This window comes from Microtus ochrogaster, chromosome 7 (assembly GCF_000317375.1).
Source record: "Microtus ochrogaster isolate Prairie Vole_2 chromosome 7, MicOch1.0, whole genome shotgun sequence".
NCBI lineage: Eukaryota > Metazoa > Chordata > Mammalia > Rodentia > Cricetidae > Microtus > Microtus ochrogaster.
This window is the reverse complement of record NC_022014.1, coordinates 4,544,631-4,557,453: the sequence shown is the minus strand read 5'-3', so window position 1 is coordinate 4,557,453 and position 12,823 is coordinate 4,544,631. Positions and strand designations below refer to the sequence as shown.

General features: G+C 44.6%; 1 protein-coding gene across 1 annotated transcript; it reads right to left on the bottom strand.

Annotated features, from left to right (window-relative positions):
• Positions 1-3,892: 3,892 nt before the first annotated feature.
• Positions 3,893-4,831, bottom strand: LOC102000975 (olfactory receptor 1361-like). Its single transcript, XM_005349224.1, has one exon. The coding sequence runs from the start codon at positions 4,829-4,831 to the stop codon at positions 3,893-3,895; it is 939 nt and encodes a 312-aa protein (XP_005349281.1).
• Between the last annotated feature and the right edge of the window lie 7,992 nt (positions 4,832-12,823).

Sequence of the window (12,823 nt, the reverse complement as noted above, 5' to 3'; positions counted from 1 at the left end):
CTCTCTCACACACACACACACACACACACACACACACATACACACACACACACACACACACAAAATGATGACTCTGTGACAGTCTGAGCTCCATAGAGAGACCATTTCTCAGAACAAAAGAGAATGAACTCTGTCATTTTTACTTTGTAACCATCAACAAGGAACCCAGCCACAGGGGATTTCAACAGCAATGACTTCTAGCCTCTCCTGTTCATTGGCCTGCATGTCACCATGTCACCAGGAGTTGGCATCCCCTGCTGTCTCTCATACTCCATCCTCTGTTCCTCTTGGGTCTCAGCAGGCAGGGTCTGCCTTTAGGGAGTAGTAGGCCCTACTGGGGAGAATCAGCAGGCAGAATGCCACACCCACAGAACATTTCCATTGTAACTTATGTGGCCAAATACAAGGTCAAGGGTCAAAAAAGTAAACCACTTGGCAGAAGCCACAACAGATGTGGAGACATTGTTGTACAGGGCAGAGAAGCAGAGAAGCCTATGTGTCAGTTTACTGTAAAAAACTGACAGCAACACTACCTTGCAGAAATTTCAGACTAGAGATGGAGAGTGGGCTCAGCTGATAAAGGCAAAGCTCACAACCAAATATGAGAGAAATCACAGACCTGGATTGCATTGTTTACATTGTGCAAATGTTTTGTAATGGGAACTCATGAAGCAGACATGGCCTCAACCTTCTGATATAGCAGAGGCAGGCATAACTCTTGATCCTTCTGTGTTTGCCTTCTGAGTCCTGGGACTACAACTATGGATTATCACACATCCTTTTTTAAGGAAAACACCAAAGACTCACAGCATGCACGTGCAATCCCAGTAATCAGCTCGCTAAGGGAAGAAAATCATGGGTGTAAGGGCAATATGCAATGTATAACAAATCATACTGAGAGGGGAAGGAGGAGAAAGTAACATTTTGAAGGGATAATTATAACAGTGGGCTGGAATGTAAGTCATGGGTAGAGTGCTCAGCACACCCAGACCCTTAGTTTTGAGCAAAGCCAGGGTTTCAGTCAGTCTTCCAGGCTTAGCTGCTCTTACAGTATCAGATCTCACTGCGGTCAGAACGTCGGATGTGGGCTGGAGAGGTGGCTCCATGGTTAGAGCACTTGTTTCTCTTGCAGAACACCTGGGTTCATCTCCTAGACACAGGTGGTGGCTCACAACAGCCTGTAACTCCAGGTCCAGGTGTCCATAGACACTAGGCACACACATAGTGCACTTACATACATCCAGGCAGAATATTTGAACAAGTAAAATGAACAAGTCCCCAAAAGATTTTGTTAAAATTAAATGTACAATAAAACATTAGATGAAAAAGTAAGAAGATGCAAAAGTTATTTCATGTTCAGAATTATTTTAAGAAAGCAGATGTGGGTCAAATATGAGTGATGGTGTGTAAAAATTAAATAATGTAAATAATGTCTTTCCTTCTGTTTCTCCTCCTAAGAATCAAAGATGCATCTATTCTGTATATCGACAGGGGTCACGTGGGCATCATCTTGAGGACACTCAGTTTTTTAAAAAATTTCAATCTCACTTCTCAGATGTTAAGCAGACATGAGTGACCGTGTTGGTCAGGAAGAAGAATGCCATGAGAAGACACACAGGGCCGCGCAACTTGGCTATGGAACTTTACAGCACTGTTTGCTCTTTCTCTTTCTGAGGTCCTCATTCTTCTGAAGGAGCTCATTCAGTGAACATTCTCAGGAGCTGTGAGGAGGCAGATGAAGCTCAGAAGCAGTGTGCCGAGGGGACACGGCCCTAGAACTGTCCTCAGCATGAAAGCAAACAAAAGCTCAGGCCATACTCTTTCATCCCTTGGCCTTGCCGCTGTGGCTTCTCCTCTTCTCTCTAAAGCTGAGTGTTGCCTTTGCTTAAGGACAAGGAGGAAGGAGTGTGGACCAGGGCATCTCATCAGCTGAAGAAAGTCTTATGGAGAGGATGAATAACTCCAAGAATAATCAAGATTAGAGAACACAAAAGAAGAGGCTTTGTGGGAAAGAAGGGCTTGGTTCACAGGGATTAGGAAGACCTGGCAGTGGATCTGAGCAGAAAGAGCATTGAATGTAGGTTTCCTTACCACATGCCACACATGAGTTCATGAACACGCCAATGTTACATATAGCCATTCAGAATTCCCCTAAAGGGTCCTGACGATGTCCAGCTCATCTCTGGATTCCTGAAGCCCTGACTCCTCTGAAACGCTTTTCCTGCAGGTAGCAGTCACATTCACAGAGGAGCTTTTGTGAACCAACCTCCATGAAGACCATAATGGGGACACATAAGGACACTGCTCATTGGAGAAAGGTCAGATGTTTTCTTCATCTCCCTGTCTCCCTGTCACCCCACCCTCCAGAGCCCCCCTTACCTGTTCTGTATAGAGATTTTACACTAAAATAAATTCCTAGGTGATCACAGTGTCCAAATGTGTGTGTTACCACATCTTCCTACAGACCCTTAAACAAGGACTTTTCTTAGGGGAAGGTGGGATGGCTTAGGGGAGAAAGGCACTTGCCACAGTCTTGTCTGTGAGTTGGTTCCTGGATCCCACAATTCAAAAGAGATAATTCACTCCCAAAAGTTGTCCATGACCTCCACTTTACATACTGTTACATGCATGTGCACACACACACACACATGTTCATACACAGAGACACACAAACACACACAAAAAAACACTTTTAAATCAAAACAAAACTAAGTATTTTTTTTTGCTTGTTTGTGCTTGAGGAAAGGTTTCACTATGGAGCCTTGACTGATCTAGGACTCTTTATGTAGACTAGGCTGGTCTCGAAGTCACAGAGATCCACCTGCCTCTGCATATGGCACCATACTTGGCTCTCAAATACATTTTATTTTAAACAGGAGATGGTTCAGTCTATAAGGTGGTTGCCTTCTAAGCATGAGGGCCCGCAAAACCAATGCAAAACAGGACATATGTTGTTGGAGCTGCGGGCTGCACTCGGCCGCCCCAGCAGCGGACTGCGTCCCGCCACCCGGCTAGCTTTACCCGAAATAATTACACGGAAACTGTATTCTTTAAAACACTGCCTGGCCCATTAATTCCAGCCTTTTATTGGCTAGCTCTTACATATTGATCTAACCCATTTCTAATAATCTGTGTATCCCACGAGGTGGCTTACCAGGGAAGATCTTAACCTGCGTCTGTGTTGGGTGGGAGAATCATGGCGACTCCCTGACTCGGCTTCTTTCTCCCAACATTCTGTTCTGTCTACTCCGCCTACCTAATTTTCTGTCCTATCAAGCCAAGCAGTTTTCTTTATTAGTTAACCAATGAAAGCAACAGATAAGACACAAGACCCACCTCCATCAGACATAGTTGAGGAAATTTGTAATTCCAGTGCTAGGGCCTGAAAACTGGTGGATTCCAGGGACACACAGGCCTGCCAATCCAGACTAATTCATGAGCCTAAGGTCCCATGAATGACATTGTCAGGCAAAAGTAAGGTTTATGGTTCCCAAGAAATGACACCCTAGAATGACCTCTGTCATCTGTTCACTCATTCATGGATATACACCAAACTTATGATCAGGAAGCCAACAGATGGACAGACAAAATGTAACAAGTTGAAGGGCACATAAAATATTTTTAAAGTCACTATGAATGGCTGCAGAATATAGTATGGAGTAGAGCTCTTACCGAGCAGAGGCTGAGTCCGGGGTCCATCCCTAGAACCCACAAAACAATCCAAACAAAGCAGGGTGGAGTGCCATTATTTGGTAACACCATTATGGCAGCTGATGAATGAGAGTCCCCTAACAAGAAAGAAACAATTGTTTTTTAACTTAGCCTAACACAAACCAGGTGCAAAATTGTGCTCAACTCTAAAACATGATCTGGAACAGTACAAATCTTCTCGTTAAACAGAAAAGGTCCTTCTATGGACCACTTTGTAGAGAGCCCCTTTCAGGTCGCTGTTCCTCAGGCTGTAGATGAACGGGTTCAGCATGGGGGTCACCACTGTGTACAGCACGGTGGCTGCCGTGTCCTTCTCAGATGAATGTGCAGATGCGGGGTTGAAATACACGGCAATGATGGTGCCATAGAAGAGACAGACCACAGCCAGGTGGGAGCCACACGTGGAGAAGGCTTTCCATCTTCCGCTTGGGGATGAGACTCTCAGGACAGCAGATGTGATGTGCATGTAGGAGATCAGGATGCAGACAAAAGGGGTGACCTTGACTACAGCTCCCTCTGTAAGGATCATCAGCTCATTGAGGTGTGTGTCAGAGCAGGACAGTTTCAGGAGAGGAGTAATGTCACAGAAGAAGTGTGGGATGGCATTGTCCCCACAGAATGAGAGCTGAGCAATGAGCAGGGTGTGTAATAGGACATTCAGATTGGCAGTGACCCACGATCCGCCCACCAGCAAGACACAGAGTTTTTGGGTCATCTTTGTTGTGTAATGTAAAGGGTGGCAGATGGCCACATACCGGTCATAGGCCATCACAGCCAGCAGGAAATCGTCCATGTCTACAAACATGAAAAGAAAATACATCTGTGTAAGACACCCAGAGAAGGAAATGGCCTGAACCCCGAGTATGTGCATGGCCAGCACCTTGGGGACAGTGGTGGAGGAGAAGCAGACATCCACGAAGGACAGGTTGCTGAGGAAGAAGTACATGGGGGTGTGCAGGCGGGAGTCCGTGCCGATGGCCAGGATGATGAGCAGGTTCCCCAGGACAGTGGCCAGGTACATGGTGAGGAAGAGCAGGAAGAGGAGCTGCTGCTGCTGGGGATCCCTGGAGAGTCCCAGGAGGAGGAACTCAGAGACACTCGACTGGTTGCTGCCTCTCATTGGACTATGAGCAGGCAAAGATGATTAAATTCTCAAACTTGGGATTCCTGGTGAAGACTGGACAACTAGAGCAACAGAGAAATAGGACAGAGGTTTTGGCAAAAGCACGAACATTGTGTTCCCTCCCGTGGCTTCGCCTCTTCATCGGCACAGTGTGCAGGCTGTGAATGGATTGTGTGTGGCGTCTCAGGAAGGATGATGAACAGTTTCTGACAGTGAGTTTCTGCTCATTTATGTGTGATGCTTGAACTTTCTGCCATTGTTTTCCTTTTGGATCTTTGAGACAGGGTCTCCCTGTGTTGACAAGAGTGACCTTGAACTTCCTGACCCAGCTTTCCGGGTTCATGGGTGACATGATCACAATGCCTGTCCAGCTAATGTTTTTAAAAGCATAATTTTAAAATCGTTTTTATTTCATGTGCATTGGTGTTTTGCCTGCATGGATGTCTGTGTGAGGGTTTCCAATACCCAGGTAATGGAGTTAAAGATAGGTAAGACTTACACTATGGGTGCTGGGCTAATGGATGAACAGCCAGTGCTCTTAACCACTGAGCCATCTTTCCAGTTCCATAATAAAATAAAAGTGTGATTTATAAAAAAAAATCACAGACATATCCTGGAGGTGCTGGTACCCACTTTTAATCCCAACAATTGGAAGGCAGAGTCAGCAGATCTCTGAGTTCAAGGCCAGCTTGATCTATAGAGCAAGATCAAGGACAGTCTCCATGGCTGCACAAAGAAACGCTCTCTCAATAACTAAAAACAAATTACAAACATAAGAATTCTAGCAGAGTTAGAAGGGAGGGTGTAGTAGTAGATGCCTTGAATCCCGGTGTTCAAAAGGTGGAGGCAGGAGGATCAAGAGTTTAAGGTCTTGAGCTACACAGCCAGTCTGAGGATAGCATGCAATTTCGTTTAGATGTTTCTCAATGGATTCATGGACAAAAAAAAAAAGTGTGTGTGTGTGTGTGTGTGTGTGTGTGTGTGTGTGTGTGTGTGATATGTGTGGGGTGGTGCTTTATTTAAAAATACGAATGTTAGATAATTTGAAGGAGAATTGATGGAAATTATATGAACGTGATAAGTGAAATATGCCAGACTCAGGAAAATATTTCTTTTTGGTTTTTTGCTTGCTTGTTGTTTTTGGTTTCGGAGGTTTTCTGATTTTTTTTTTTTTTTTGGTTTTGAGATTTGATTTCTCTGTGTAGCTCTGGTCATCAAGGAATCTGCATTGTAGACCAGCGTGGCCTCAAACTCATGGAGATCAACCTGGCTCTGCTTCCCGATTGCGTTCTACTCCCTAACTACATTTCTTTTCAAAAGTTAATAAAGAGACATGCTCCAGATTGGTTGCAACATCTGTAATCCCACTAATCTAAAGGAAGAGGCTGGAGGATCTCTGCGAGCTTAAGGCCGGCTTCATACATAGAGAGTATCTCCAGAGAGCGTCTCAGCAGCTGGAGGGATGGCTCAGCATTAAAGGCAAGGCTCACAACCAAAAATGTAAGTCTCAGGACAGCCAAGATAGAGAGAGAGACAGTATCTGTTTTTCTATTTTAATTAAATAACATTATTTTTTGTAATTAATACATAATAATAATAAAAACATTAAAGTAGAAGGGAACCTACTTCCAGGGACAAGAAAACCGAGGGGAAACCAAAGACAGTAAAGGATGAGATGATTTGCATGAGATCACATATTTTCCATATGTGTACAACTGCCATGATGAAACCATCATTATGTACAATTAATCAAAATTGACAAAAAGATATAAAACCACCAAAGCACTCATACACTCACAGATGCTCTAACCCACAAGTATTTAACACCCAGTATTATAGACATCATCACTATGATTAACAATGAGGCTTGAAGGAAACATGGGTTCTTCATCCTCTCCAATCTGAACAAATCACATATTCCTGTTTGCTCTGGGGACCAAATTTGGCCTCATCCAAAGCCACCCCTGGACTGATAATCACAGTGTGCTGCTCTCTAGACTCAAACAGAGCTCACCTCTGAGGTCTAGACCACGACTTCTTGGCTAGAGGCCCTGAGCTGAACTTGTGGAGCTAAGGCAGAAAGGATGAGTCAGAGGGATGGACAGACACTTGGCCAACCTGGACTCCCCACAGTCAGGACGCCAGAACTGACATGACAGGTGCTGGTTGTAATGGGTGATTATTATAAAGAGTGGTCTGTGAACTCAGAACTGCTTATGTGGCTCCATGTAAGAGGAAGGGGGTCCCTAGAAGGTTTCACCTCCAGTATGCAACATAAAGTCCTACAGACCTGACATTGAGAGCAGATGGCAGTTGGCGATGTCACCAGAAATGCTGGGCTTGCTTCACATTCTTTACTTGGCCAGAAGTTGTAGTTCTGAGGGAGGAGAAATGTCATTGGTGTTGTTGGGCTGTATGCAGGATGCTCTGGAGCCTGGGCTCAGCCCTCAGGAGCAGAAGGACATCTGGGGATCCACAGAGCAGCTCTTCAGAGGAACTTCCATGTCCACGAGGGCCATGGTCCCTGAGAGCCTTATTAGAGACAAGCAGAGACCAATTTGTCCTTTCTCCTTCTGGGCTCTTTGGGATCCAACACTGATAATAAAGACTGTCAGCTGGGTCTCTTCCTCGGATCTTAAACAACACTGAAAATGGTGGAATATTGAGGGTAACTACAGGCTACACCCTTCTGCTACAGAGAACATCAGAATCCAGCATATCCTCCATCACACACACACAGTTCCAGTTGATGTCACTGTTGAGAATGTGAAGTCATGTAAGAATCAAGAGACTGACTTCAAGAGCCTGTGAGGCGGCTCAGTTATAGGGGCTAACCACCAAGGGTGATGACCTCAGTTCATCCCCCATGACCCACATGGTCCAACTGGCTCTAGCAGGCTCTTCTCTGACATCCACAAGTGCTCTATAGGTCCTAGTGTGCAACGCACACACACATACACACATACACACACACACATACAAATAGACACACACACATATACACACATACACACACATACACACACACACACATACACACACACACACATGCACACACACACATACACACAAACTGTGTTGGTTTGAGTGAGAATTATCTATATTGGCCCATATTTGAATGTGTGATTCCTAGTTAATGAACAGTTTGGGGAAAGATTAGGATGTGTGGTCTTTGAAGGAAGTGTGTCACGCGTGTGTCACACTAGGTTCATCTCTTGCCCTCTGCCTCCAGTTTATGGATCAGATGTAAGCTCTCAGCTGAGGCTCCAGTGCCATGCCTCCCATCGCTGCCAGGCTACCCAACATGATGGTCATGGACTCACCCTCAGACATCATAAACAACCTTCCAATTAAATCCTTTCTTTTATAAGTTGTCTTAGTCACTGTGTCTCCACATGGCAATAGAAAAGAAACTAAGACACGCACAATGTAATTTTTAAATTTAATCCCAGTACCTGGGAGGCAGAGGCAGGCAGATTTCTGTGAGCTCCAGACCAGATTGTTCTACATAGTGAGTTCAGGCCAGCCAGAAATACATAGTGAGACCCTGTCTCCAAAAGAATACAAAGAAAATAAAATAGAAAGTTAATAAGCTTGAATTGCACAGAGCTGTGCACACTTCCCAACCCACTGCTCTCTGTTGTCTGACTTTGGGAAGCATCTGACCTGCTTCCTCTGAGTCCCAAACCCTCATCCTCTGCTTAGTGAGGAAGTAAGTTAGACACATGACTAACTGAAACAATTGGTATGAAATGTCTCGTGACTCTTGACTTTGTCAGAGTGCTTGTCCACCATGCAGAGCCTGTGTATTAAGTCATATTCCATCCTTCACTCTGCTTAGTCATCTGTATCTGGGTAGATATCACCTAGAGATCATATCCCATGTACACACAATTCATATGCCATCAATCAGTTTGATAAGGGGTCAAGGGGCAAGTCAAATGCTTTTTCCATTTTAGAGAAAGTGAGAAATAGAAGCATTGATGAATCCATTTACAAACTGGGAAAATGGGGATTCTGATAAACAAAATTCTTTAGACCCATAGGTAACTTTCTTTAAGAATCTTTGTCAGGACTGGAGAGATGGCTCAGGAATTAAGAACTCTTCCTGCTCTAGCATCCACGGGTGTCTCACAACCATCCATAAATCTAATTCCAGGGATTCCAATGCTTCTTCTAGCTCTGCAGACACTAAGCATGCATGTGGTCCACAGTCATGTGGCAGGAAGTCCGCTCATACACTTAAGGATTGTTTTAAGTTTTTTTTTAAAGGAAGCTTTCTGTATAAGGCAGACATGGTGGAAAATTCTGTAAGCTCAACACTTGGGAGGTAAAGGAAAAAGTATCAAGTATTCAAAGCCAGCCTCAGCCACGTAGGAGAGGCAGATAAAGTCACAGGAGACTCTGTCTACACACACAAACACACAAAATACACGCACACGATGAGGAGTTCTGGGGCAGTCTGAACTCTATAGAAAGACCATATCTCAAAAAAATAGAATGAACTCCATAATTTTTATGTGGTAACCACCATTGAGGAGCACAGCCATTTGGGGTTCAAAAGCAATTACTTCTAGCCTCTCCTGTTCACTGGCCTGCATGTCACCTGTGTCACTGGGACTTGGCACCTGCTGCTGTCTCTCATACTCACACTTATGTTCCTCCTGGGTCTCAGCAGGCTGAGTCTGCCTCTAGGGAGTAGGCTCTGCTGGGAAGCATCAGCAGGCAGATGTCACACCCACAGCACATCTTCCCTTGGTAACTCATGTAGCCAAACACAAGGTCAGAAAGGAAACCGTTTGTCAGAAGCCACAACAGATGTGGAGACATTGTTATACAGGGCAGTGAAGCAGAGAGGCCCATGTGTCAGTTTACTGTAAAAACTAACAGCAGCAGTGCCAGAAAAATTTCAGACTAGAGCTGGAGAGCTGGCTCAGCTGATAAAGGCAAGGCTCACAACCAAATATGAGAGAAATCACAGACCTGGATAGCATTGTTTACACTGAGGAATATCTTGCGACAGGAATTTGTTCAGTAGAAGTGGCCTCAATCATGATGTACCTGAGGCTGGAAAAAGCTCTTAATCCTTCTGCGTTTGCCTTCTGAGTCCTGGGACTACAGCTATGGATTATCACACATCTTTTTTTAAGGAAAACACCAAAGACTCATAGCATGCACGTGCAATCCCAGTAATCAGCTCGCTAAGGGAAGAAAATCATGGGTGTAAGGGCAATATGCAATGTATAGCAAATCCAACTGAGAGGGAAAGGAGGAGAGAAAGTAACGTTTTGAAAGGATAATTATAACAGTGGCTGGAATATAAGTCATGGATAAAGAGCTCAGCACACCCAGGCCCTTGGTTTTGAGCAAACCCAGAATATCAGTCAGTCTTCCGGGCTTAGCTGCTCTTACAGTGTCAGATCTCATCACAGTCAGAACGTCAGATGTGGGCTGGAAAGGTGACTCCATGGTTAAAGCACTTGTTGCTCTTGCAGAAGACCTGGGTTCATCTCCTAGACACAGGTGGTGGCTCACAAGGCCTGTAACTCCAGGTCCAGGTGTCCATGGACACCAGGCACTCACATAGTGCACATACATACATACAGGCAGAATGCTTGGACTAGTCAAATAAACAAGTCCCCGAAAGATTTTGTTAAAATTAAATATATAATAAAATATATTAGGTGGGAAAAGTAAGTGGATACAGAAGCTATTCCATGTGCAGAAATATTTTAGGACAGCAGAAGATGTTGAAATATGAGTGATGTGTTTGCAAATTGTAAATGATGGGTTTGCTTTCTGTTTCTCCTCCAAATGATCCAATTGTATAGATTCTGTACATTAACAGGGGTCACATGGACTTCATCCTAGGGGACACTATTTTTAAAAAAAATCAGTCTCATTTCTCAGATGTTAAGCAGATATGAGTGACCATGTTGGTCAGGAAGAAGAGCACCAGGAGAAGACACACAGGGCTGGACGACATGGTTCTGGGACTTTACAGCACCGTTTGCTCTTTCTCTTTCTGAGGTCTTCTTTTCTGAAGGAGCTCATTCAGTAAAATTCTCAGGAGCTGTAAGAGGGCAGATGAAGCTCAGAAGCAGTGTGCGTGGGGACACGGCCCTAGAGCTGTCCTCAGCATGAAAGCAAACAAAAGCTCAGGCCATACTCTTTCGTCCCTTAGCCTTGCCGCTGCTGTTTCTCCTCTTCTCTCTAAAGCTGATTTTTGCCTTTGCTTAAGGACAAGGAGGAAGGAGTGTGTGGACCAGGGCGTCTCATCAGCTGAAAAAAGTCTTATGGAGAGGATGAACAACTCCAAAAATAATCGAGATGAGAGAACACAGTAGAAGAGGCTCTGCGGAGAAGGGCTTGGTTCACAAGGGATTGGGAAGAGACCTGGCAGTGGATCTGAGAAGAGGGAGCATTGAATGTAGGTTTCCTTACCACATGCCACACATGAGCTCATGTATGCACACTCCAATCTTACATACAGCCAATCAGGATTCCCCTAAAGGGTCCTGATGATGTCCAGCTCGTCTCTGGGTTCCTGAAGCCCTGTCTCCTTTGAAACGCTTTTCCTGCAGGTAGCAGTCACATTCACAGAGGAGCTTTTGTGGATCAACCTCCATGAAGACCATAATGGGGACACATAAGGACACTGCTCATTGGAGACAACTCAGATATTTTCTTCATCTCCCTGTCACCCCACCCTCCAAAACCCCCCTTATCTGTTCTGTATGGAGAATTTACACTACAGTAGATTCCTAGGTGATCACAGTGTCCAAATGTGTGTGTTACCACATCTTCCTACAGACTCTTAAACAAGGACTTCTCTTAGGGGAAGATGGGATGGCCCAGGGGAGAAAGACACTTGCCACAGTTGAAAAGAGATAATTTATTCCTGAAAGTTGTCAAATGACTTCCACCTTATATACTGTGACATGCATGTGCACACACACGCGCGCCCACACAGACACACACAAAAACACATTTAAATAAAAACAAAATCAAGCATTTTTTGTTTGTTTGTATTTGAGGCAAGGTTTCACCATGTAGCCTTAACTGCTCTGGGACTCTCTATGTAGACCAGGCTGGTCTCAAAGTCATAGACATCCACCTGCCTCTGCATACAGCAGCACCCTTAGCTCACAACTACATTTTATTTTAAACAGGAGATGGTTCCGTCTGTAAGGTGTTTGCCTTCCAAGCAGGAGGAACTGGGACAAACCCTCAGAATCAAAGCAAATCAGGACACAGTTGTGGGAATTTGTAATCCCAGGGCTGGTCCTGAAAACTGGTGGATTCCATGGGCACACAGGTCAGTTAATCCAGACTAATTCATGAGCCTAAGGTCCCATGAGTGACATTGTCACACAAAAATAAGAGGTATGGTTGCCAAGAAACGAGTCCCAAGATTGACCTCTGTGGTCTGTTCACTCATTCAGAGGCATACAGCAAACATATGAACAAGAAGTACAGAGAGACAGAGAGACAGACAGACAGACAGACAGACAGACAGACAAAATGGAACAAGTTGACAGGCACATGAAACAATTTTAAAGTTGCTACAAATAGCTGCAGAAGGTAGTTAAGGGTAGAGTTCTTACCTAGAGTGGGCAGAGTTCGATTCCAGAAACCCAAACAACAGTCAAGCCCAGCAGTGGTGGCACAGGCCTTTAATCAGGGGACTCAGAAGGCAGAGGCAGGCGAGAACTCTGTGTGTTCAAGGCCAGCGTGGTCTACAATACTAGGTGCAGGACAGGTTTTAAAGTTATAGAAAAACCCTCTCTTGAAAAAAGAGGGGGAAAATATCAAGACAGGACTAGATGGTGACCCATGATTTGGTAATTCCAACTGGCACCTGGTGAAGGAGGGTCACCTAACAAGAAAGAAACAATCAGTTTTTGACTGAGCCTAACACAGTCCAGTTGCAAAATTATACTCAACTCTGAAGTGGACAGGAAACAAGGATCAGTACAAATCTTCTCG